The sequence below is a fragment of the Helicoverpa zea genome, chromosome 13 (genome assembly GCF_022581195.2).
Source record: "Helicoverpa zea isolate HzStark_Cry1AcR chromosome 13, ilHelZeax1.1, whole genome shotgun sequence".
Classification (NCBI taxonomy): domain Eukaryota; kingdom Metazoa; phylum Arthropoda; class Insecta; order Lepidoptera; family Noctuidae; genus Helicoverpa; species Helicoverpa zea.
Window position 1 is genome coordinate 12,791,946 of NC_061464.1, and position 26,203 is coordinate 12,818,148.

At 46.7% G+C, this 26,203-nt stretch overlaps 2 protein-coding genes across 6 annotated transcripts; one reads left to right on the top strand and one right to left on the bottom strand.

Moving 5' to 3' along the window:
- The first annotated feature begins 719 nt into the window (after nucleotides 1-719).
- Nucleotides 720-16,195, top strand: LOC124635555 (rho GTPase-activating protein Graf). Of its 5 annotated transcripts, XM_047171471.1 has the most exons (10): nucleotides 720-1,060; nucleotides 5,054-5,211; nucleotides 7,130-7,303; nucleotides 7,758-7,973; nucleotides 8,074-8,148; nucleotides 8,212-8,287; nucleotides 8,376-8,966; nucleotides 9,031-9,136; nucleotides 9,601-9,825; nucleotides 15,607-16,195. In XM_047171471.1, the coding sequence occupies exons 1-10, from the start codon at nucleotides 901-903 to the stop codon at nucleotides 15,986-15,988; spliced, it is 2,163 nt and encodes a 720-aa protein (XP_047027427.1). In that variant the 5' UTR covers nucleotides 720-900; the 3' UTR covers nucleotides 15,989-16,195. The 5 variants fall into 5 exon arrangements, with proteins under 5 accessions (XP_047027427.1, XP_047027426.1, XP_047027425.1 ...); XM_047171470.1 differs by having other exon boundaries at nucleotides 8,074-8,287; XM_047171469.1 differs by having other exon boundaries at nucleotides 8,376-9,136.
- Nucleotides 16,184-26,005, bottom strand: LOC124635554 (hamartin). Its single transcript, XM_047171467.1, has 3 exons — nucleotides 25,717-26,005; nucleotides 19,352-20,984; nucleotides 16,184-17,317 (listed from the first exon to the last, which is right to left on the bottom strand). Exons 2-3 carry the CDS (start codon nucleotides 20,972-20,974, stop codon nucleotides 16,427-16,429), a joined length of 2,514 nt encoding a protein of 837 aa, XP_047027423.1. The 5' UTR covers nucleotides 20,975-20,984; nucleotides 25,717-26,005; the 3' UTR covers nucleotides 16,184-16,426.
- Between the last annotated feature and the right edge of the window lie 198 nt (nucleotides 26,006-26,203).

Below are 26,203 nucleotides of genomic sequence, written 5' to 3' on the forward strand. Positions count from 1 at the left end.
CTCGCCTCCAGTCGAAGCATTCATGAAGCATTCGCCTTAATGCCACGATTGATGAATCTGCTTAGCCTTAATACACATTTTTTCAGGCATATGACAAAAGTGTTGCCATTATGTAGGTCTGAAAGTATAATATGTTTTCTTATTTTGAACTGAGAATGGACCATGAGATCATACTATTGAGTATTAATTTTAATTTTTGAGTACTGGATGGATATACATCACAAAATAATATATAATAATATATACTTTATATCTCGACTTAGCGCACGAGGTTGTCGCCATGTGGAGTGTCGACGCGGCTGTTATTGTGCCGATTGTCGTTACGGCCAATGGTTTAATAGCCAAGAGCCTCGACCAACACCTCAGGAGACTCGTTGGGCGGCTGGATCAAGGGACTGATTCAGAAGGCAGTACTCCTTGATACGGCACGTATTGTGAGGAGGTTTCTGTCTCTGGGACCCTAACCACCGGTACCTTGGACCCTGTGCCCGATATCAGTGGCAACCTATTTATTTTTATATTTTTATATTTAAAAATGTAATAAATATGTGCAAGAATAAATAAATGAAAAATATATACCTTAAATGGTATTTTATAATATGGGTGTAAGAAAACACACTCGAGTAAAGAATAAATGTTATGGCAACATTGCATTTACTTGACAATTTGACAGCTACGCAGCAATCGTCAGTCTCTTGTGATACCGTAGTTTGCCGTAGTTTTTTATTCGTTTTGCTAAATAGTGTAGTGTTAGAGTGTAGTGGTCAGCTCAGCCTGATCGCAGTGAATCCGTCCGAGAGGTGGCGAGTGCGGGACAGCCGGTCGCGATGCTGGCGCCGCATCGCGCGCGGTGAAAGTGCATGGTGTTGTGAGCGCGAGTGAGACTGCGAGTGGGTGACGATGGGCGTGGGCCTGCAGCCGCTCGAGTTCACAGAGTGCCTCGCGGACAGCCCGCAGTTCCGGGAGAACCTGCAGAGGCACGAGAAGGAGTTGGAGCGCACCAGCCAACAGATCAAGCGGCTCATCAAAGAAGTCAAGGATGTGGTGCAGGCCGCCAAGCGTAAGTCGCGACTGCCGCTCTAGTACACACACAGCGGAATGCTGCGGCTATCCTCACTCTTATGTACTCGGTACCTGAAGATTTACATTTGTATTTAATGTTATAATGAATTATTTAATGAAGCTATGTGCATGGGCATTAATACAATTGCGGTTGGTCCACAGAATTATCAGGAAAGTATGTGGATGGCTAGTGAGTGCACCTTGGTAGTTGCAAGTACTGGCAGCAGTCTGGCTGATAAGAGTTAATCAGTCCTTTGTGGAGTGTGACACAACAACAAACACACACACATGCAACACAGCTGTATGTCCATGTGTGAATCACTAGCACAACTGGTTTTGTTAATGTTTGCCTTGTCACACACTACCTGTGCCATTGTGCTCTATCTGTTGTGCTCTGCTGACATAATACAAGGAATACTACTCTTGAATTATATCAATGTGTATTTGCTTACATATTATATTCTGGAACTTCTCAGTAAATATTCATTTCATAAATGGATCACATGCTAGCAATACAAAACCTTGTATCCACTATAGTTATGTAAAATTCTAAAGTATGTGATGTAGATACATGTAATTGTGTAAATCTGTCAAATTACTTCATACACATTGAAATATTCGACGTGTGAGTGTGCAGCAGGCGTTGTGCTGCAGTGATTCATGCTGAGCGGCGGTATCCATGTCAATGATGTTGTTAATTAGCACCACTTAACTGTAAGTGACAGCGCAGACACATGTGCTGCCTTGCCTACACTTGTGTTTGTTGTTTGTATTGCATCATGGAAAACTCATTTTAAACAGGATAAATTAAATTAATTTTAGCCCACCTTATTGGTAGGAAGTCATTTATATTTATTAGATTAGAATGTATGAATTATACAAACAAATAACATGCATTTTATTATGTAATATTGGACAGTGGAGGCAGTGAGTGTCTGCTAGATGCAGCACATTACACAATAGAGTCACCAGTGGCAGGCTGTGTCAGCAATATTCATTCTATACATATTTTACTAGCTGTTTTCACACAGTTTCACCTGCATCCTGTGGTAACTATTGCCCATACTGGGTTCAAAATATAGTATGTTACTTGGGAAGAATGTAGCTTTCTATCAGTGAAATAATTTTTCAAATCAGTTCACTAGTTTTGGAGCTGTTCAGGCACAAAGAAACAAATAAATGTTTATTTTTTGATATAATACCTCTTGGTAAGACTGGTTGTCAGACCCTCTGGATTCTGATTGCTCATAGCACCTACCATCATCCATCCTCCCGCCTTTTTATCAACTATGTTGGGACCGGCTTCCAGTCTAACCAGATGTAGCTGTGTACCAGTGCTTACAAGGAGCGACTGTCCTATCTGACCCCCACGAACCAGTTACCCAGGCAACCCAATACCACTTGGTTAAACTGGTATCAGACTTACTGGCTTCTGACTACCCGTAATAACTGCCAAGGATCATAGCTCCCACCAGACAATTTTTTATTTAGATTTTTTTGCAACTATTTGGAAGTTTGTTATGTAATTCCTTTGATTTTTTCTGGTTAAAGGGAGGTATGTAATATATGTGTTATGGACCATGTGATTAATTCGGGCATTATTAATAATGCCCGAGCATTATGAATAATGTCTAGCTTTATCGGGCTAAGTGATTAATAACTATCTTAACTTCATTATTTATCACATTGCACGGGCATTATTATATTGCTACATGACAGTTGGGCAATTTGATAATAAAGCAAAAAATTGAAGTTAGTGACGAAAACGTATCCCACGTAAGGCCGCTGCCTCGAATTTTGCGGGCAGCGGGGCGGCAGCGGCGGCGGCGCGGGAGCGGCAGGATCTTACGCGTATAATCAAATGGACCGGCCCTCGAATACAGCGGCGCGGGAGCGGGCAACGAGCGGTGAGCTCCAGTCAAAACGGTGACCGAACGCGCCGCCGCCGCTGCCGCCCCGCTGCCCGCAAAATTCGAGGCAGCGGCCTAACAGTTGCCCGGGTAACTGGGTTGAGGAGGTCAGATAGGGCAGTCGCTCCTTGTAAAGGACTGGTACTCAGCTACATCCGGTTAGACTGGAAGCCGACCCCAACATAGTTTGGGAAAAAGGCTCGGAGGATGATGTGACGAAAACGTATCGCTGCAAAACCGACTCCACGTAGTCTTGTCTGTCCTACCCCTAGAGTGCAATTCAAAACCGCGTAAGTGTGGAGGGGCGAGGCGGCCTGCGAGCTGAGGCGCAGGTAGTTTTAACGCTCGCCGACGCGGCTGAGGCTGGCCGGCTCAGAGCCGGCCAGCAAGCCGAAGCTGCGGCGGTGAGCGTGAAAACCATCTGCGACGATAAGCTCGCATGGGACCGCCGGAGCCCCGCAGCACCGGAGCCGTGACAGAAGCCATGCTTGCTGCATGTTGCTTGCTTACATTTTAAACGTACTGAGTTAAAAAATTAGAAGCTAAATAAATAAATTTTATGATGTCATTTAATAGTATTTTAGAAGTTTACTGTTAGAACGCATGCTACAAATTTAGATGCTAAAAAATAACCATCATGCGGAGTTGTATTTAGAGCGGTTTACTTAGAAGATAACGAGTGGCTGAGATAGTATTATTTAGATGCTCGTTAATTGTGGCTGACTTAGTAATTTAGAAGGCAACATACATTATTCGGGGCGAATAATTATATTAAAAAGGAGCCTGTTTAATAAGCACCCTTTAAATATGACTTTCCTTAACTTTTAAATGCAAAAACTAGTGGATTTTTAAGGCAGAAGTCCTTCATAATTAATCCAAATCATGAGGCTGATTATTTAAGTGGTTTAATATTTAGTTTATTTTAAATTAAATGGCAATAACAATAAAAAATTGAATATAAATATGTTATTACTTTGCTTGTATTACTTTGCCCAAAAGGTCACGGGCAATATGTATAGTGCCCGGTCAATTTGATTATTTGAATAATTATTATCAAATTGCGCTCTCATATTGGGCATTTTTCATAATGACCGGGCATTATGTATACTGCTCAATTTATCACTTGGTCCATAACATATGTATATCAGTGTCGGAACTGAGCAGGCTATAGCGGTGGCATGGCGGCGGGGCTGGGCGCGTGAGTCAGGCGCGCTCGATAACCTCGCTCACTGATTGTCCCGCGCTACGCGCGCGGGACAATCAGCCTTGCTAAACTTGCTCGAAACGCTATCGCCACATCGCGATAGTTCACTACATACACTCATTATCTGCACGTTTCTTAATCTCGTCCTTGAACAGGCACACGCGCACTCCGCAACTCGCCCGGCTGTGTACGATAGCCACGTAATTAATATAATAAATAAAACCATGTCGAAAATCGTCTACACTTAATGACAATAAATTGATGACTGTAAAATCTATAACTTACGTGTAGGTATAGGTTAAAAGGTAGTACCTACGATGTACAAATATGTAGGACAATGAGTGACCTCCGCGGCGCCATGTCGCGCTGAGCGCAGCACTCCGCACCCGCGGACACGTGACCACTCACTCGGTCGCCCCTCGACCATCTACTAAAATCTACTTGATTTGATAAGTTGGCTGCAAGGCAGGTGGCTGTGGCTGCCTTACATCTTTCTATGTTAAACTCAACCAAGCTTACATACTTAGCTTGCAACTGCTAAACAAATGCTCTGTAGGAGTTTTTAAATTGTTAGGAGATGGTTGGGTAGACAGTTCTCATTATCCGGACCGCGTGAATTAGCTAATCCTGTCTATGTATATTGTTATTCTTATAGGAACATTAATTATTTTGTAAGTCGTAATCTTTACCGTCTGATTTGAGCGTCACATACCATAATACTACTGGCTACTTTTTATCCGGATGCGCGAAGTAGTTCCCACAGGACGCGGGTGACACCTCTGGCGGAAGCTAGTAATATTATAAAGTAAATTCAGTTGAGTGTTGATATGTAGGTGACGTATGTATGAATGATGTCGCGAGTATTGTGGCGTTGCAGGCCTGGGCGCGGCGCAGCAGGCGCTGGCCACCAGCATGGAACAGTTCGAGTTCGCGTGCATCGGCGCGTCCATGACGGAGGACGAGCGCGTCATCAGCCGCTCGCTGCACCACTTCGCCACGCTCATCCGCACCATCGAGGACGAGCGCGACCGCATGGTCAGTACTAACACATTACACCCCTACTCTAATCTTGCGTTTCATAACACATTTATTCATTTATTTTTTGGATTTAAGTGATATATATTTAAGTATTATTAAATACTAGCCGTTTTCCCGCGGTTTCACCCGCGTCCCGTGGGAGCTGCTGCCCGCACCGGGATAAAATATAGCCTGTTACTCGCAGATAATATAGCTTTCTAATGGTGAAAGAATATTTAAAATCGGTCCAGTCGTTTTTGAGTTTATCCATTACAACCAAACAAACAAAGTTTTCCTCTTTATAATATTAGTATAGACTAGCTTCTGCCAGCGGTTTCACCTGCATACCGTGGGAACTACTTCCCGTACAGGGATAAAAAGTAGCCTATAGCCTTCCTCGATAAATGGGCTATCTAACACTGAAAAATATTTTCAAATCGGTCCAGTAGTTCCTGAGATTAGCACGTTCAAACAAAGAAACAAACAAACAAACTCTTCAGCTTTATAATATTAGTATAGATGTATCACTTAAATTAATAACTCAAAGAGATTTCCCGTATTTGGTGTTTCTTCACTCTTTGTGTGTCCGTTTGCCAGTTTGCAAAGACCTCCTCTAACCTATTTCCATTCGGATCTCTGTGGCTACGGCTCTGTACTCCTTGTTATACCTGGCACCTGCCTCATGTCGTCGGCCCGTCTATTGGGTTGTCTACCTCTTTTCCGTTAACCTTCTGTTGGGTAGCATTGTTACTGTTTTATCTTTCCCTTAAACAAGCAAGGAAGGTGATTAGGTCACCTATTTTTTGACTTATGTGCTAAATCCCTAAAAAACAACAAAAAGTTTAGGGTAAAAGTTTCGTGGCATAGTATTTTTTGTTTGTTTTTGATTCGCTAATTTGCAAATATTTTTTTAGCATTAGAGTGCAGATATCTTAATTAATTTAAGGCTCTATTTTATTTGAGTGTGGAAAATACATTTTGTCATGGTTCGCCAGTCCTGGACTAGTGTGCTATTATAGTTCGAATTTTTATCACTAGCTTTATATGTATATTTTGGAAGAAAACTTTGCAAAGATATTGAGTGGCTCGTCCGCCGGGCCCGAGAGTTAGTAAGATGAACGACGGGCGGAAGCTATACGTATGTATTAGGCCATCGGGGCTTAGTGAACGCCGTCCAATGTCAAGGAGAACTAGTGGCGAGCGCGTCCTGCCGGCCTTGTTGGTAAACACGCCGGGGCGACCTTCAGGAATCACTTTCGATTCCGTTAGCGCGGCGCGGCATGCGGCGCGCGGCCGGCCCGCAGCGCGCGCCGCATGCTAATGAGGCCGTTGACACAATTAGCCGCGCGTTACGTCCCGCCGCCTCCCATTCACTGCTCGACTGTAGAGCACGCGCCCTACGACGCGGAAGCTTCTCGGGGAAGCTCCAACTATTTGTGAACGGTTTCTACTCCCCGCCAGAGACGTTTCTTCGGTGAGGAGCCGGCGCTGCGCTGCGGTTGCTATATAACATATGTGTACCTACACTAATATCCATGTTTTAGATATGAGATATGGTTCAATTAATTTGTATTTAGCCACAAGGTAGCGAATTATGTCGCAGACCACTTGTATTGGGCAGCGCTCTCACGCGCGAATTTCTTAATAAACAACACGAGATGGTCTGCGCGAGAGGTCAATGCCCGGGATTCTCTTCTATGAACAAAATGTGTTGTATCGTTGTCTGTGCCCGGGCATGTGCTCCTTCTTCTTGAGGCAGGGTTTGTGTTGCAAGCCACTTCTACAGGCACTAGGTATACTTATTACTTACGGTCACCTTTTGGTTCGCATTATTGCAAGTTTCGTAGAGATCGCTACGTCAAAAACATTAACTAGGTACATAAATATGTATATGACTTGGTGGTCAGAGTCGCCAATGTCGTGTGTTGTGTTGCAGCTGGGGCGCGCACACGAGCAGATCATCCAGCCGCTCGAGCGCTTCCGCAAGGAGCACATCGGCGCCGTCAAGGAGGGCAAGAAGAAGTTCGACAAGAAGACTGCCAAGTTCTGCCAGAGCCAGGAGCGCACGCTCTCGCTCTCCACCAAGAAGCCGGAGGCCGTCTTCCAGGAGGTAACCTCGCCCACCGCGCTTTACACCAAACCGACCCCAAAGTGTTTCACTTTCGCCGCAGTGGAGCATATATGAACAGACTTCCCACAGAGGACTTGACGAACTGATCTTGCCCACATCAAAAGTTTTTGTCCCGTCTGGTGGGTTAACATTTAGCCATGCCACATATTTATAAATGTATAAAGTGACTTCCCTAATCCAACTTCTTCTAGCAGTCATATCTACATATGTATGTACATACTAATTTCTGCCAGTGTGCATCATTTTATTTTATTTGTAGGAACTACTCTGCGCACCAGTGTTGCATGTAGCCTTCTGAAAAATAGGTTGTTACCTAATAGTAATCTTGAGATTTGAGCGTTCGAGTAAAGAAACAAACAATCCTTTTATTATACCTCTACAATGAAGTGTTTTGGAGTGTGCCGTCGTGTGCAGTACAGTGTGTGTTGTACAGGCGGACGCGGCGATGGACATGGCGGAGCGCGACTTCTGCCAGGCGTCGTTGGAGTACGTGTTCCAGCTGCAGGCGGTGCAGGAGCGCAAGAAGTTCGAGCTGGTGGAGACGCTGCTGGGCTTCGTGTTCGGCTGGTGGACCTTCCACCACACGGCGCACGACGTGCACGCCGACGCCGAGCCGCGCGTCAAGGACTTGCAGCTGCGCATCCAGCGGGTGAGTGTGTGCTGTGTGTGTGCTGTGTGTCTGTGCCGTGTGTGTGTGTGTGTGCCTGCTCGTGTGACAGTGTGGCTTACTAACCGCGCGCCGCTTGCAGACGCGGACCAACTTCGAGGAGATGAGCAAGCAGACCGAGTCGCTCATGAAGAAGATGATGGAGGTGCGCCAGATGGTAAGTGTGTGTGCGTGCGCCGCGCTGGCCCGCGAGCCGCAGCCTCACCCCGCTCTGTTGCAGCACAAGGAGGAGCAGGCGGCCGACGAGCCGGGCGGGGCCGACTCGCGCGCCGGCTACCTCTTCCTCATGGAGAAAAGTGAGTACCTCCAAGCTTCATCCACTAATGTGTCGTGCGATGCCTGCGTGAGGCTGAACAATGCAACGTATGCGATGGGTGTGTGCAGAGGCGTTCGGCACGACGACGTGGAGCAAGCAGTACTGCACGTACGAGAAGGCGTCGCGGCAGCTGTCGCTGACGCCCTACAACCAGATGAACGTGAAGACGTCGGGCGGCACGGAGGCGCTGGCGGTGTGCGGCGCGCGCGCCTGCGCCGAGCCCGTGGAGCGGCGCTTCTGCTGGGAGTGCGTGCCCGACGAGCGCGAGCGGCCGGCGCTGGTGCTGCAGGCGCTGGGCGAGCGCGACCGCGCCGCCTGGCTGGCCGCGCTGCGCGAGCCGGGCGCCCGCGCCGCGCCGCCCGCGCCGCCGCCCGCGCCCGCCGCGCTGGACGACGCGGGCTTCGCCTTCGTGCGCCGCGTGCTGGCCGCCATCGAGGCGCGCGGCCTGGAGGAGCAGGGCCTGTACCGCGTGGCGGGCGTGGCCAGCAAGGTGGCGCGCCTCGTGGCCTGCGCCGCGCCCGGCCGCCGCCTGCCGCCGCTCGACGACCCGCTGCACTGGGAGACCAAGACGCTCACCTCGGCGCTCAAGAGCTACCTGCGCGCGCTGCCCGACCCGCTGCTCACCCGCGCGCTGCACGCGCAGTTCCTCGCCGTGGCCAGTACGTGTGTGTGTGTTGTGTGTCGTGTGTCGCCGTGCCCGTGCTCACCCCGCGCGTGTTGCAGAGTGCGAGCGGCGCGGCGAGCGGGCGGCGGGCGTGGCGGCGCTGCTGCGCGCGCTGCCGCCGCACAACCGGGAGATGCTGACGCTCGTGCTGCGACATCTGCGCAAGTACGTACTCCGACACACACCTACTCTCGACTCTGTCGCGAATCACGAATTTTCTTTTATTTTCTAATGCTTTTCCTAGCTGCTAGCTTACATCGTTTTTTTTAGCCTTAGCATTTTGGATAGGGCCAGGCAACAGTAGGTACGACGCCATCAAACTAGCTCTTGGAAAATTTTTTAATTCTCAAAAAGAAAACCTGTCATAAAGACATACGCAATGCACATATTCCATAGTATAAGACATCATCTGTAAGCCGGACTGTAGGGACTTCTTTTTGAGTAGGCAATTTATCTCGACGTAAACAGGCGTGAAAATTCTTTTTGCACAAATACTTCATCCGTGCGTATTGTTTGTTACGACCTCGAGAGCATTTCGCAGAACTTCGTCTTACGAATTCCCGCAGCATTATATGTTTCAGTTTGAAATGACTTCAGGGATAGCAGACTAACTAGAGTACACTGTGCAGGGTGGCGGCGCGCAGCGACAAGAACCTGATGTCGGCGTCGAACCTGGCGGTGTGCTTCGGGCCCACGCTGCTGCGCGCCGAGCGCGAGACCGTCGCCTCCATCCTCGAGCTCAAGTTCTACAACGTGCTCGTGGAGACGCTGCTCGAGCTGCCCGACGACCTCGCGCCGCCGCCCCACCCGCCCCACCAGCCGCCCCACCAGCCGCCCCTCCTGCAGCCGCTCAGGTACACGCACTTCTGACTCGCACTCCTCCACGTCATGTCCACTGTTGTACACGTGTGCTACTGTTGTGCTGCGAGGAGCCCGCGCCCGCCGCCTGCGCGTCCCGGCAACCATCCCAACACCCTGAAATGTACGTCATTGTAATCACAGTACGGCTGAAGTCAATAACATTACAATGGAAATAAAAAGCCCCCTTTTGTACGGGGCCCCATAGCATTTGTTTATATTGTTTAATGATATCGCGCAACTGCACAGTTATTGTATTTCCTATTACACTATGTAATAGGCTAGTTTTTCGAACTTATGTTGTACAAAACTGCAACTCGCAATTTTTTTCATCACTGTGATTCAGTGATAGAAAAACGCTCTGCAATGACCATTCGCGTTTGGATAGAAATAAGATTAGACAACGAGTATACACGAATAATTATAGTTTTCTTTTACAAGTTAGTATTGAGTATATGTTTCGCACAATTTCGAAGTCGAGGCGGGGCCAGAGCCGACGTTCTTGCTATTAATTTGTTAAATCACATTCATATTGAATACTTTTATTTACTAAAAACAAAATAAAATAATTATTTTATGATTTAAATTTTTGAGCTTGTCGTTGATATTATATTTACAACAACCTACAACTAATAAAGGAAGAAAAAATGACACTATGTATACAGTGGTAGTGTGCACTTTATGTTATTTACGTGAACTAACACAAAACAAGTGAACATCTTCAGTGGGTAGGTACTCGTTTGTTAATAGAAAATGAGTATAGATGTAGAGATCTCGCTCTGTTTCAAGATGGTATTTTTCGATAAAGTGTGTATATGTTTGAATGTGTAAGCACTAAACATGTGTTGGGACATAGGTACCTAGTAGAGCGATACAGCACAGTAGGACATGTCGTTGTACATGCTGGACGCTGCTCGCGGCGCCCTTCCTATTGACCATCCTCTAAATCAGTGGTTCTTAACCGGTGGTCCCTGGAGGCATTCCAAGTGGTCCGAGAAGCTTTGCTTCGCGACGTTGCTATACTTGCTATCCATCTTACTTGACCAACAGAAAAAAATTAAGGTTTGAAATGTAGCCCTTTTACCTAATTTTGGTTCTGAGTTTTAAAAAATAATTAAAATTTCCCGCTCGCTTCGCTCGCGTATTCAGAAACTATGTGTCATCGTTTTTGCATTTCACTACAAACAAAAAGTACTTTTGGGCTACATTTTACGTAGTTTTGGTACTGAGTCTTAAAAAATAATCTAAATTTCCCGCTCGCTTCGCTCGCGTATTCAGAAACTATATGCCCTCGTCTTTACATTAAAAATGCGGAATTCTTTTCAAATTCCATGACTGTACATATAAAATTAGTAACTAGAGCGGCTTAGACAGCGCGACTGATTCAGCGCCCGCGAATTTTCTGTTGTTCTGAGGATTAATCTAGATACAAGGCGTGTTGTCATTCCGTTTCTGTCACCCCTTGATGCTGCCGAGCATCGAGCCGCTACTCCCACGAGTTTCGACATTACTATCTCTAGTAATCAAATTGGCACAGAGATAGCTTACTGAAATCCGCCGATATAAAACATAGTTTTAAGCTAATCCTGTACTACGTAACCTACTTAGCACCTCCAGCCGGGCCGGCTCCGCTATGTCCCTGCATTGTACATCTGTAATATCCTTCGGAAATATTATATTAAACTAGCTTCTGCCAGCGGTTTCACCCGCATCCCGTGGGAACTACTTCCCGTACCGGGATAAAAAGTAGCCTAAAGCCTTCCTCGATAAATGGGCTGTCTAACACTGACAGAATTTTTCAAATCGGACCAGTAGTTCCTGAGATTAGCGCGTTCAAACAAACAAACTCTTCAGCTTTATAATATTAGTATAGATTACACTGTAGGTATATTGATCTATATTAACAATGTATTAAAGGTAATTATTAATAATCACTTCGTGAATAAGACATTTTTCCCGTAAAATGTAAATGATAAAAATGGTTATTGTTTGTTATCCGAAGAGACACATCGCGGACTTGACCTTTTTTATGGTGCACAATACTGTAGCACGTATATTTTAAATAGTTTGGATTTATCTCGTGGTCTTCAGTCGGCATTTTAATATAAGCGAACCAAATAGTATTATGCATGCGTTATAATATGTACATTATAAACCTTCCACTTCACTAAACTATCTATTAAAAAAAAACGCTTCAAAATCCGTTGCGTGGTTTAAAAGATTTTGGCACACATAGGAACCGACAGACAGATGTAGTGATTAACTAATTCAAGGTTAACGGCTCCTACAGAAAAAAATCCTTTGTGAAGTGTGTCGGGCTCGCGCGCTCTCCTCGCGTCGCCGCTACCTGACACTGATTGTGTTTCTGTGGCAATAAACCCTTGTGACGGGATCTCATATCCTTAGTACCTTGTAGACGTACGTTAAGTTCCGGTAATTTCAATAAATATATTATTAAAGTAAAGTACAAACAAGTAGTAAAGGAACACGCATTGAGCACACAGTCGACACAGTAGCATCCGCTGCCCTCTGCTCTGCATACGCGAGTCGCGATTTGTCTCCGCCGACCGCACGGTTCATTCCCACCCGCTCCACACATTCCTTCCGAACGTAACAAAGCGAAAAATACTATTTAATGAATAGTATTTTTACTATTCTTTAAGGAAACTAAAATCCTTCCCCCGAGCTCCAAAAATGTTAAGTACAGACGCCATAAAAAATATATAGGAGCATTACGTTATAATCGTTTATTTGATAATAAGGTTAATAAATAAAAGTATTAACACAAATCGACTGCAGTTTTTCTTTCGTAAATTGTATTCAAAAACGTATCCAAACATTATCATTACAATTCTCGGCTTTATAACGACCTTGCTTACCACACTTTTATAGAGGTGTATATTATTTATCAGACTGTTCTACAATGTATAATATAATTGATGTTGAAAACTGCTTTGAGTGGTATCCAAAACTGAATCGGCGTATTTTCGATGTGAAAAGTGGTTTAGCGGCGCTGGGCACTTTTTGGAAAAAAAAAAAATAAAAAAATAATTGTATTTTAGCATACAATGATAGTACTGTTATACCGCTAATTAAAGCAATTCTTGTAAGATTATTTATTCATTCCAGTTTTTACTTCTGCCAGCGGTCTTCGGGTGCAACTTGTTGGTTTTTTTTAAACATATTTTATGACAAAATACCTTTTAACAAAGTCAAAGGCTTTTTATCTTGTTGACGAATCACAAATTCTTTTGGAGCCAATTTGGAGAATTGAGAGAGATTTTTTTAATATTATGTACTTTTTTCCGCAAATTTATGAACCCAAGTCAAAAAAATTATGCTAACTTCTGTAACAGAGAACAATGGTTTGGAGTAAATGGCAATAAACCGACTGCGCATACCTGACAGACATCAGTCGCGCGCGGAGCCTGCCCGACACAGCTGTTCCTTACAAAAACTACCGCCTTATTATCCCGCCTCCCCCTCCCCCCCCGCGCCGTCCTCGCCTCGCACATCCGCGCCGCGGTGCACACCTGTGTGCTCTCCTTTATATCCACAAGGATCCTTTTGGTTCGTAAAACCTATTTGTATTGAGCACAGCCTGTTATGTGAGTGACACGAATAATGCAATACTGCAGTGTTACTGTATTCAATTCATTTAATTAAAAAAAATACTAAAATTAATGAAATTAAATTTGCCACAAGACATATCTCAAGTATTGAAGCAGAATATTCAATTATGTAGGTGAAGAAAATGTTGCCAGATTTAGTTTATTATTTTGAAATTTAGATCTATCTACTCATTCTTTTTTCTATTTGTGTTTAAAAATGCTATTGTTTTGTTTTTTATATTATTATATAAAAACGTTGCACTGATGTGTGATCACGTTATTGCTAGGCTGTTATTATAAGCGAGGACTTTTAATTGGCTCTCTGTCGACTATGACTTCCTTTTACTGTTTAGTTTTTGTTTAGCTGTAAGTTCTCCATAGTGTACTAAATAAATAAATAAATTTTGTTTTTCGCTAGATACACAGAGTAACGTGGATCACATGCCACCGGTACAAGCATCAAAATTACATTTTTTAAACATTGGTACGGGTATAGTTGCTGAATATAGAGTTGTCCCGAAAATAAACTACTGTCGGTTATTTACAAGTTACTGCACTTACATGAAAGCTGTAAATAATGATACATAATAGACATCGTATTCAAGACGAGTGTCTTCGGGGTGAAAAGATTTTTTGTTGTGGAGTTGTGCGCGGCAGATGCGCCGCCCGACGCGAGCAGCTGTCACGCGCGTCTAGTGCTGAGCTTACCGATCCACTAGCTACCACTCAACAATATCTTCACGACATTTATAGTCGTCTCCACATTATATACCAAGCTCAAGTAGTCCAGGGTTTCCGCAACGATTATGTCACTCGAAACACAGCATCGATATACTTAAAAAAAGTACATTGGTACTGGAATCGAACCCGTTCTCTCGTTTTTGAAAGGAAGGCGCTCTGACTATTACTTCGTGTTTCTCTTTCGGAATTTCGAAAAAAGAAAACAAAGATATCTGAATTGAGAGCCTCATTTTTGAGGAAGTCAGTTAAACTTAACTTCATCCTAATCCGTATCGTTACAATGGGGAGTTAGTATTCTGGATGATTGAACCGACACCGTTCTGTTGGGACTTGTTAGTTATTGCCCGGGAGGAGGAGAGGGCGGGGGGCGCCAGGTGCGCGAATCCTTACGAGAGATAAGAATGCGGGCGGCAGCTGCGCGTGCGCGGAATGTTCACCTGCCACCTCCGCGCGAACACAGCGCTTGCAATCATATCTATATTCAACTACATACTTTGCTACACCTGACACCTCAAAGTTCAGTTTTCATCAAAATACGGAGTGACTTCACGTTTACTGTATAATTGTACCTATCTCTCGCGTTTTGTGAATATATAAAATGTGCCTAGTGAAAGGCCGCGATAGCGTACGATACATGCATACGTCTTTATAATAATTGGAACACTTAGGTCGATATACCTAGTATTAGTCGTTTTGCGTTAATTAGCATCAAAAACCTAGGTAGATCATTTAGACAAAGATGGTCTTCACAAGGCTACACTGTAGACCTAGTCCCAGCAGCGTAGGGGTGGGGTGGGGTGCGCGGGACGGCAGGTGTGCGTGCACCTGCCGGGCGCGTATATAGCGCGCGCGCGCCGGCCGCCGCGCACTGCAGCGCCGGCGCCGCTCGCTGCACTACCGCGCTGTTCGCTCTCTGCACCATGATCATCTGCCTATCCGGGTTCGTCATTGCCGGGTTGGTGTCTCTTTACGTTCTTTGCTCATCGATTCACTGTCAAGTCGCCGATGTTATTTTTGATCAACTATTGTCATCGATCCTTGATCAGGTTTATTTGTACTAAGCGAGTTAACGTAAAGATTAATTGTTGAAAACAGTTGTGAGAGGACCCATGCCTTTCTTTAGATATTGTGAAAAAGTGCAAAAGAAAATGTTTGTGCATGAAGTTTTTAAGTTTTGTGACGCCTCGTTAAGTGCTCGATATACCTAAGAAGCTGTATAAAATTGGAGACGATCCTTTCTACAAGTATTCGCAGTTCGAATGTCCGTGATGTGACTATATACAACAGTATCTGCAAACAAATGCATCGCAAACTAGCCACTTGACTGCTCCTTTCCAGCTTCTTGGGTTTATCGAATGAGGTGGAGTGCGTGTAGTGACAGCGAGTTGTTGTGTTGGTGCTAACTGGTGGTGGTTGTTGTTGCAGGACGTCGCCGACGGCGATGGCGAGTGCTGGCGCTGGCGAGCGCGCGGACGTGTGCGTGCAGCTGTGCGAGCGCGTGCTGGCGCCGCGCTACTCGCCGCAGCACGCGACGCTGCTGGCGCAGATGGCGCGGCCGGGCCGCTCCAGCAGCTCGTCGGCGGAGTCGGTGTCCTCGCAGGGCGCGTCGCCGCTGCCGGCCCGCGGCCCCGCCTGGCGCGTGCGGACGCTGTACGCGTGTCTGGGCGAGAGCGAGGGCGAGCTGTCCTTCGAGCCCAACCAGATCATCACGAACGTGTCGGCGTCGGGCGAGCCGGGCTGGCTGCGCGGCACGCTCAACGGCAAGACGGGGCTGGTGCCCGAGAACTACGTCGAGCCGCTGCCCTGACTCACCATATCTTAGGCTTATGTTGTTGATTCTTTTGTACGTATTTGTATATTTTGTACATTGTAAATAAGAGTTTGTTGATATTTTAACTATTTATATTATACTTTGTTGTGAATTTTGTACCAAATATACTATGTATGACGTATTATTATGCGATATCCGCTCGTGGATTTTAATGATAAAGATAAAGACTAATTTGAACGAAAACTTGATTTTTATTGATACCCAGTTAGTTTACATGAAGATATAATCATAATAATCGACCAGTACATATGAAAACTAAATATGAAAAAGCGTTACATCGATGCGATACACATAAAGATGAACCGACCGCTCCCCGTGAGCCACGTCACTCCCGACGCCGCCCCCCGCGCCCGCCCGGCGCCGCACTGTCCGTCACGCGCACTGTCCAGCGAGTCCCCCCGCCCCCCGCGCCCCCTAGCTGCGCTCGGCCTCGGGCGCCAGCTCCGCGCCCGCCAGCCGCTCCAGCTGCCGCGCCTCCGTCGCGCGCAGCACGCGCAGCAGCGCCGCGTACTTGTCGCGCGTCGCCCGCAGCCGCGCCGCGCCCTCCTCCGTCGCCAGCCGCGCCGCGCGCTTCAGCTCCGCCACCGTCGCGTCGCGCGCCGCCAGCGCCGCCTCCAGCTCGTGCGCCCGCGCCGTCGCCGCGTCCGCGCGCGCCGCGCTCGCCTCCGCCTCCGCCTCCGCCCGGGCCAGCGCTGCCCGCAGCGCGCGGTCCTCGGGCGCCGGCGCCGGGCCGCGCGCCGCCGCGCCCAGGCGCGCCTCGCGCTCCGCCAGCACCAGCAGCTCGCGCCGCAGCCGCCGCACGTGCTCGGCGCGGCGCTCGGCCGCCAGCGCGGCGCGCGCCAGCGCCTGCACGTGGCGCGCCGCCTCGAAGGACTCGCCGCGCGCGCGCTGCAGCTCGGCCGCGTCCAGCGCCCGCAGCGCCTCGGCCTCGCGCAGCGCGGCCTCGGCGCGGTGGCGCGCGGCGCGCTCGGCCGCGAGCTGCGCGTCGAGCGCGGCGGGCGCGGGCGGCGCGGGCGGCGCGGGCGGCGGGGGCCGCGCGCGCAGCTCGTCGCGCTCGCGGGCGGCGGCGCGGGCGCGGTCGGCGAGCGCGGCGTTGTGCAGCTCGAGCGCGCGCACCTGGCGACAGCGGCCCAGCAGGCGGCGGTTGCGCTCGGCGTGCGCGTCGCGGCGCCAGCGCTCGTACATGAGCTGCGCGTGCGCGAGCGCGAGCTGCTCGCTGAGGTCGGCGGTGGGTCTGGCGCGGCCGGCGTACAGCTCCGCCATGTAGGCGTCGAGGCGCTCGCTGGGCTGGCTGGACTCGCCGCACTGCGCAGGGGGTTGGGGTTAGTCTCGCTACTGCTCAGAGTGCTCGTGTAACAGAGTATTAAGCCTATGTACTCATAATCAAAACCAAAATTGGTTTATTCAACTTGGCTGCAAAACAACACTTTTCGAACGTCAGAAATTTACAAAAGACAGCCCCCAAAACGCCCGCCCTTCACCACTTCCTATGTGTTTTTGCTGGGAAGAAGAAGTGGCGCAACAAACTCCCCAGCAACACATGTCTGTCTGTAGGTTAGAAGAACCTATTAACAATTTATAATACATAAAGGACAATGGGCACTTTGTATGGGATTTGGTACACGCTCCAACAGTAACGTATGATATATAATTAGAAAGGTATTTACGTGAAGAATAACAAAAACTAGGGGGCTTGCCTCAATTAGCTGTCCGATCTGAGTAATGATAAAAATGGAATCGACATAGAAACAAGTATGTCATCCATATATGCGAAGTCATTAAGAGGCATACGTCGTCAGTGTAATAATTTTAAACTTAGTTAATAGACATCATACATTGTTTGAGATACACTCTATTATAATGTAAAGGTTGTAATAGTCTATGGAGTCATACTACGGAAACACAATCGTCATCTGATTTGACAAAAGTTCAAAACATTTCTATTCATCTTTTTTTAAGAAGAAATTCATCATTATCTCAGCACCTCTTGAGGAGCAAGATTAATATAATATATAATTATTATATAATTTAGATTAACATCGTCTCCTGACTTTTCAACCTTAATTGATTGTAAATACTGAAAGACTTTCATCAAATACATAAGCTAGTTCTGCGTGAACTGCAAAGGTTTCCACAGTCTTTTTTTAAAGCAGTGAGCAGGCAAACTTTCTATGAAGGCCAAATTCTTGTTTTTTTTTTGTAACTTTACCAGTTTGTATTCAATACAGTTAGATTTATGAACTACATCTACGTTGATGATTTATGAATATTACACATTCTATTAGTCGATGTCACGCGAAATGGACAAGGATTTGGGACTGGTCGTCATAGTAAACATTTTTTGCCTTGCCAAGACCTACGCAATGGTACTAGAATCAACACTGTTGAACAGGGTACCAAAACATAAAGATTACGCAAACATCTTTGGCTATCAATAACTATTCTTTTTTGTACTAAAAAACAACATAATAAAAATATACGTATCTATAAAAACATATTGAACTATAAGTTGACAAAGTTTTTGCACTGAATTAAATCATCCCTGTATAGTCAGTAAGACGACCTGGCTTGGATCAGCCATCGCCCCCCTCGCACATTTTCGAAGGAGGGAGGCAACCCGACCGCGGACGCTACCGCAAGCAGTGCCGTCTACTCACTGCTACACAACTCAATATCAAGATCAATTATTATCAGTTCTCGCTCAGTAGTGGTCATTATACCTACTAATATTTTAGATGCGAAAGTAACTCTCCGGCTGTCTGTGTGTTACGCTTCCACGTCTAAACTACTGAACTGATTTTAACAAAATTTGGTACAGAGATAGAGTTGACCTTGAGAAAGAACATCGGATAGTTTTTATCCCGGACTTTTGTAGAGTTGTTTTGGAAACGCGATATAACCGAACTTGACGCGGGTGAAGCTAGTTACCTATAATTTAAGGCAAAAAAAAAAACAATGCATGTATCTTGTCAATAATGTAAAATCCAAAAATATATATAAAATTGTAAAAAAAACTTTACTTTTATTACTTTCCTCGAATTATGGAAACGGGAATATTACCCCCGTTAATAAATCTGCTCCAAAAAATATATTGCTAGCTACTGATACGACCTCCTTATACTGATCATTTCTATTTTGTCGCAACTTTTCGAGAGACCTGTCCACAGACAATATGACCGATTATTACATGGATGGCCAGCGTTCTGTGCATTATATTTGAAATCTGTAAGCAACTAGCAATCAGAGTATAGACTGCATTGAATAGATGCTTCATTGTAGTTGTCGCACGTATACAACTATCTATTGACAAGTACCACCGGCTAGAGTGTGTCGACTCACCGAGCGGCGCGAGTCGTCGGGGATCGCACGCAAGTAGTCCGCGATGATGAACTCGTAGGGCTCCGGCCACGTGTCCACCGTCTGCACCGCCACCGACACCCGCGCGCCGCCCGCCAGCCGGCCCTCGCACGACGCCGCGCGCCGCGCCGGGGGCCCGCGCGCCGCCGCCCGGGGCCCGCGGGGGCCCGCCGCGCGCGGGTCCCGCACCCGCACGCGCGCGCCCGCCCCGCCGCCCGCGCCGCCCTCCCACTCGGCGTCCGCGCGCGACGTCAGCTCCAGCACCTCACGGTCCTCGCCGTTGAGCGGCTCCAGCGCCAGCGCGGCGGCCGGCACGCGGGGCTCGGGCCGCGCCACGGCGCCGGCCGGCGGCGGCGCGCCCGCGAACAGCACGGGCGAGTCCGCCGCGCGTCGCTCCTGCGCCACGCGAGCCAGCCGCGCCGCGTACGCCTCGCCCGGCGCCACGGGCGACGTCTCCTTGCGCGGCGGCGACGCGGGCCGCGAGCGCCGCCCGATGGCGCGCACGGCGCCCGACTCGCCGGGGAAGCGGAACTGTGCGCGCGTCTCCCGCGCCGGCGTGTTCTCCGGCGTGGCCTCCACCGCCGCCTCGGGCGGCTCGGCCGCGTCCGCCTCGCTCGGCAGCGGCGTGTGCGGCGCGGAGTCGGCGCCGCAACGGTCGCTCAGCGGGAACCAGGGCTCGGCGCCGGGCCGCAGCCCGCCGGCCGAGCGCGCGGCGTGCGCGCCCGACCCCGGCGCCGGCTCGGGGGCGGCGGCCGGCGGTGCAGCCGGCACGGCGGGCGCGGGCAGCGGCGACGGCGCGGAGTCCTCGGCGCGCGCGTGCAGCGACAGGCGCCGGCAGTCGGCCAGCACGTCGTGCGGCTCGCTGCGCGCCCAGCGGGCGGGGTCGGCCTCGCGCAGGCGGCTGCCGGTGACGAGCGCGGGGTGCAGGCGCACGGACTCGGCCAGCACGGTGACGCCGCGCTCCCAGGCGTCGCGCGCGGCGCCGGCGGACAGCTCGGCGGCCTGCGCGCGCAGCGCCTCCAGCAGCGTGCAGGGGTGCGTGGCGTAGAGCGCGTGGAAGAGCGCCAGCTGCGCGAGCTGCAGGTGCGCGCGCGTGGCGGGCGGCGCGGCCTCGAGCGCGGCGGGGCGCAGCAGCGCCTCGGCCAGCTCGGCGGGGTGCGCGGTGGCGAGCGCGGGCGCGGCGGGCAGCAGCGCCGCCAGCGCCAGCAGCGCGTGCAGCAGCGGCAGCGCGTCGCGCTCGTGGCGCGCGGCGCGCAGCAGGGCTCGCGCGAGCGGGTGCGCGGGCAGGCGGTGCAGCCAGGGCGGGCGGCGCGCCACGAGCGGCGCGAGCGCGGACAGCGCGTGCGCGCGCGCGGCGCGGTCGGCGCCGAGCTGGTCCTGCAGCGCGTCGAGCAGGTGTCGCGCGTGCAGGTCGGGCGCGCGCGCCAGCAGGTCGAGGGCGCGCGCGGAGGCGGTGCGCGCGTGGTAGGCGAGCAGCGCGCGGGTGAGCCAGGGCTCGCGCACGGCGGCGTAGAGCGCGGCCAGCGCGTCGGCGGCGTCGCGCGCGCCGCCCGCGCCGCCCTCCAGCAGGGCGAACACCTCGCCCGCCTCGCACGCCGCCAGCATCTCCGACCGCCTGCCGCACAACAAAAAACAAGTTTCTTATTCACATCTATGGAGTTTCCTACCGGCTCTTCTCCATGAGACCAACTATTTGGAACCGTGCAACTAGTGTGACTTTTCATAAGAGCTTGCAAAGGCCTATTTGGAATAAAAACATTTTCTTATTTCTGAAGGAAAGACTTGGACAGCTTTCTTTTGGACTGGCCTCAAGCAGCAATGAATAGAGAAAAGTGGAAGGTTTTGGAGGAGGCCTTTGCCCAGCAGTGGGACAGCATAGGCAAATAAAAAAAACAACTTTCGCCAAACATTTTTTTTTCATGAGATTTGGTGAAAACTTATTTATTTATTTAACAGTTTATGTACAAAGAATACAGATACACAAAGGCACAGCTTATTTCATGAGAAATCTTTTCCAGCAGGCCCGTTATAGAAGAGTTAGAATAAAAAGAGATGCAGATAGACTTACTTCTTAACCAACTTCCTGAAAAGAGGAGGTTCTCAATTCAGAATACTTAACGTACTAACTGAGCTTTGTGTTCACATAAAATATTTTAGTTTATCTGCAATGCAACCTAGCATATATTTTCTGCTTTTATATTCTACTATCTATTTGTGAACAGTTTTAGAATATTGTTAACTTCTATATTTTTATTTATGTACTGTATACTGTAAATTAAAGCTGCTTACTGTTCAAATGTAATAAAAAAGAAAAAAAAAGTGTTATTGGATCGATTTTTATCCTCACTTTATTTTTAAGCTGAGTTTTTAATAAATAAACTTTAATAGGTTAATTTTATAAGCATATGCGCGCACCATAATGGCGCGGTTGCCAACTTAGGGGTTTTCCCCCCAGATTTAGGGGGAAAATAAGTGAGCTCTAGAGGCAAAGTGATTTGAATTTAGAATGCAGTGTGCGATACTCCATTTGTGACAATCTTGATAAGACTCTTTAAACATATTATAGTTCGGCCATTCAGAGAATGCGTTCCTGACACGTCGCGATTGAACTGACGACGTAACTACATTCATTGATTATTGATATAATAATGTTGTTTTAATGCTCCTCAATTGTTAAAACGGTAAACAACCAGCAAAAATATTTTTATCGTAACTGCAACGCCATTGCAAAGTTACGTCGTCAGTTCAATCGCGACGTGTCAGGAACGCATTCTCTGAATGGCCGAACTTTAGTAGAGTACACGTAAAATGGGGCTATAAGCTAAGTGTCCACTTGTCGGTATCGTACGCAACGGACGCAACGCACGCAACGGATCGTAGTATTATTTATATAGAAACTCAAACAAGATGTGCGATGCGTACGATGCGGATAGGTGGACGCACTTGTTTGAATTTTTATATAAATAATACTACGATCCGTTGCGTGCGATACGTCCGTTGCGTACGATACCGACAAGTGGACGCTTAGCTTTAAAACTTTGAATGAAGATTATTTTGAACTTTGAAAAATCTGGTCTAAGTTTGCTATTTAACCGTTTTTGTAAAATCCTACAAAAATACAACTTTTGGAAGGTTTTCTTTTCGAGAATTAAAAAAGAAAAATTGTTCCCACGACTAATTGTTTTCGAAATCTTATTAGAATATTATCCAATTCGAAAGGTTATTAGGACAATCAGATAATAACCTGACTGACTCCTTTTCTGACTGATTCATTATTTTCAATTTTTTTATTGCTTATGATAAGTATGTTTCCTTACACAACCTGAAAGTTATATGACGTTGATTAGATATGACGCTCCGTTCCTTGCAGTCACCCACCAAGATCAGTGCCATCTAGGCATCAGCTAGGAAAATAATGAAAAAGATAATCCCTTATTTAAATTTTTATCCATAACCTCATCATCATCTTCCAGGCCTGTCCCCAACTATGTTGGGGTCGGTTTTCAGTCTAATCAGATGCAGCTGAGTACCAGTGTTTTACAAGGAAAGACTGCCTATCTTACCTCCTCAACCCAGTCACCTGTGCAAACCAATACCCCTTGGTCAGACTTACTGGCTTCTGACTACCCTTAAAATATAAAAGACAAGCAGTTTCAGAGGATTGTACAGGTTGCAATGCTAGTTTTTATTGTTAAAGACTTTTCATAAAGAAGGAAGATGCCAATTCGGATGACCAGGACCTGATGAGGATCTGGAAACCCTGAGAAATCGAGGGCAACTCTTGAATATTGTAGGCACGCATCGAGTCAAAACCAGACATGTGAGTATATTTTTGAGGGTACTGGTAAACAGTGAAGGTTTGGAGCTGATTTGATTATGGAGACTACAGAGAGTCGAGGGAACTCCTCCTCCACGGTATGTTGCAACTACCACGTGTTTGGGCTTATTTTATTCGTATTGGCGAAGTCTTTCCACATAGATAGGTTTAACTGCCATTGTGGGATCGATAGCAAAGATCAGATATAGTTATGGGAACTCGTTTACAATTTATAACGTAACCTTGTGTTGGAGCTTATTTTATTTTAGGTGATGAGAATTCACTACTAATGGGATCTTTTATTTTTTTAAACATACGTAGAGTTCTCTCGACTTTCTCACGTCTTCATCATCAGGTAAGCTCTAAACCTTCACTGTTTGATAGTATCACCAGACACACATCTGAGAATCAAGTTTTAATCCTATGCATGCCTACAATTTCTGATAGTTGCCCTCGATTTCTCAGGATTTCCATCATCAGATCCTGACCTGATGACAATGGAAATAAACGGCGAGTATACTCTTTCACTACAAAGAAATGATTTCTCAAATCCGTCAAACTTGGTCGTTTAAATTCCCATTGAAATGAGGAAAATATTTGATGTTTACACCTGATTTTCTCTAGATTCCCATGGTTCACATTGATGCGACTAATGCCATAGTAAATCAGAGCCTTTATCATTATACTGTGCTATATTTTGTTCGTATCCGCCGTGGGTATGATTTCCATACTAAGGTGCCCAATGACCTTTGAATGATTTAAAATTTTTCACAGTTTAGAGGCAATTATAATTTAAGAAGTGTTTGATATGAATTTCAACTTTAATATCTCTACGCGTTCATGTGAAAAAGGGTAGGTAGTAAGTTTATAATTAGGTATTAAAAAAATATTTTATGTCATGTAAGCAAAAATAATATTTTATGTAACTTCAAATTTATCATTTTCGCAATTTTTCCTCTGTACTATATAACGCTGCTTCGTGCCGAATTTCAAGATTCTGAGTTCACGGGAAGTACCTTGTAGGTTTTGATTCCCTAGCGTGTGGCGGAAATTCGTCTAAGGTGGCGGTATAACTGCTGTATCTTTTGATCGCGTTAACTTAGAAGTTTGATATTTTCACAGCTTAAAGGGACAATAGACCTGAGTATTTCATGTGATTTTTTCACTGCCTAAAGGGACAATAGACCTAGGTATTTGGTATAAATTTCAATTTGATACCTTTATTCGTTCGTAAGAAATAAGGTAGTAAGTTTCATTTTATTAAAATATTTTTTTTTATATTATATAACTAAAAAAATGAGATTTTCGCAATTTTTCCTATATTTGCATTATATGACTATGCTTCATGCCAAATTTCAAGACTCTGAGTTTACGGGAAGTATCCTGTAGGTTTTGATTCCTTTGCGAGTGTCGGTAATTTGTTGAAAATATCGACATAATCGGCTGTATCTTTTGATTGGCTTGGCTTAGAAGTTTGATATTTTCACAGCTTAAAGGGACAATAGACCTGAGTATTTCATGTGAATTTCAGCGTTGATGCGTCCACGTGTTCTTGAGATAAAGGGTCTTGACAGACAGACAGACAGACGGACAACAAAGTGATCCTATAAGGGTTCCATATTTCCCTTTTGAGGTACGGAACCCTAAAAAACATACAAACTTAGGAAAGTTGCACCCATACTTGACTGACATGGAATCAAACCCACACACTCATACTCGAGAGGTTGGTTCATTACCCACTAGGCCACCACGACTCATAAAACATCAAAATTATGAAAAAATCTGATATACATCTAAATTAAGTGAAGTATGCAGGTCATTTGCTGGCAAGGTACACATTATTTTAGGGTGTTGCCCCACCCTGGTGTACATCAATAGTGGCATCTTCCTACCGATTATCAGAATTGGTGGGGAAGGATGGGGTCTGAATAGTTTATACTCTGTCTTAATCCACAAAGTTTCATCATGATCTACTTAGCTATCTGTCTTTTCCAAATGCATTGGGGTTTGCATCCAGTGTATTGTTATGCAGCTGAGAAGCACTAGTATTTGTATATGGTGATTCCTGATTTCATATATTTCAACAAAATACAGAACAAATAATGGAATTAACACTATACGTGTACAGGGGTTCCCTAATAAACTTACCCCATTTATTGTAGCACTTTGTTGGCATGATCGATATACATGTTGATAGTAAATTTAAGCTTTCAAGTGCTAATGATCATTGAGATTATCCGCGGATGGACGGATATACAGACAGACATGGCGAGACTATGAAGGTTCCTAGTTGATTATGGAACATCGCAAAAAACGAATTACTTTATAATTATTGGGATAAAACTATAGGTACCGGTAATAACTGAAACTCATTATAAGCTATATAAGTAGAATAGATTGTTTCACGAAGCCATGAATGTAATTGATGCCGTGAATAGACCGGCGATATAATAAATATTTGAGTTTGCACTGTAAGTAACGCAATCTCTCGTACACCCAGTTACGGCAGGTAATCGCGGGTGGTACGTACCAATCAGCAGTGCGGAGAGAGGATCCCTGAGTCGCTGAGGCAGGAGGAATTTTGAGATGTTTTACTCCAACTACTATCGATTCAATACAGTTGTATCTTCAAATAGATATCTGCATCAATCACTTTAATAGCAGTGAAGAATGCGTGGCGCTGAACTTTCACAAAACTTTTAAAAATATGGTGTAGTGGAATCTAATGCAAGTTATTCTTCAATTATTTTTCCGACTTTCATCACTTCAACCATCAGCTCGGCAATCTACGACGATGAAAATAGTTGACATTGTTGACATTCGACACTTGACAGTGACTTCCTATTAAATTTGTCAGTCATTCCGTATCACAGTTTAATAAAGCCAAAAAATATATTATTGAAACTCAACGCTACCTCACACCACGCGTGACCTCAACCCACACCAAAATTCTTTCATGAAACTGGTGGTGGTTATACGGGGCATACGAAACGTAGGCTTCAACAACAACAGTATAA

Coding starts and splice junctions, on each gene's coding strand:
- LOC124635554 (XM_047171467.1), bottom strand. CDS start 20,974: ATGCTGGCGGCGTGCGAGGCGGGCGAGGTGTTCGCCCTGCTGGAGGGC. Junction 17,318..19,351: donor CCGACGACTCGCGCCGCTCG/GTGAGTCGACAC, acceptor CCCCCTGCGCAG/TGCGGCGAGTCCAGCCAGCC.
- LOC124635555 (XM_047171468.1), top strand. CDS start 901: ATGGGCGTGGGCCTGCAGCCGCTCGAGTTCACAGAGTGCCTCGCGGAC. Junction 1,061..5,053: donor TGTGGTGCAGGCCGCCAAGC/GTAAGTCGCGAC, acceptor GTGGCGTTGCAG/GCCTGGGCGCGGCGCAGCAG. Junction 9,137..9,600: donor GTGCTGCGACATCTGCGCAA/GTACGTACTCCG, acceptor TACACTGTGCAG/GGTGGCGGCGCGCAGCGACA.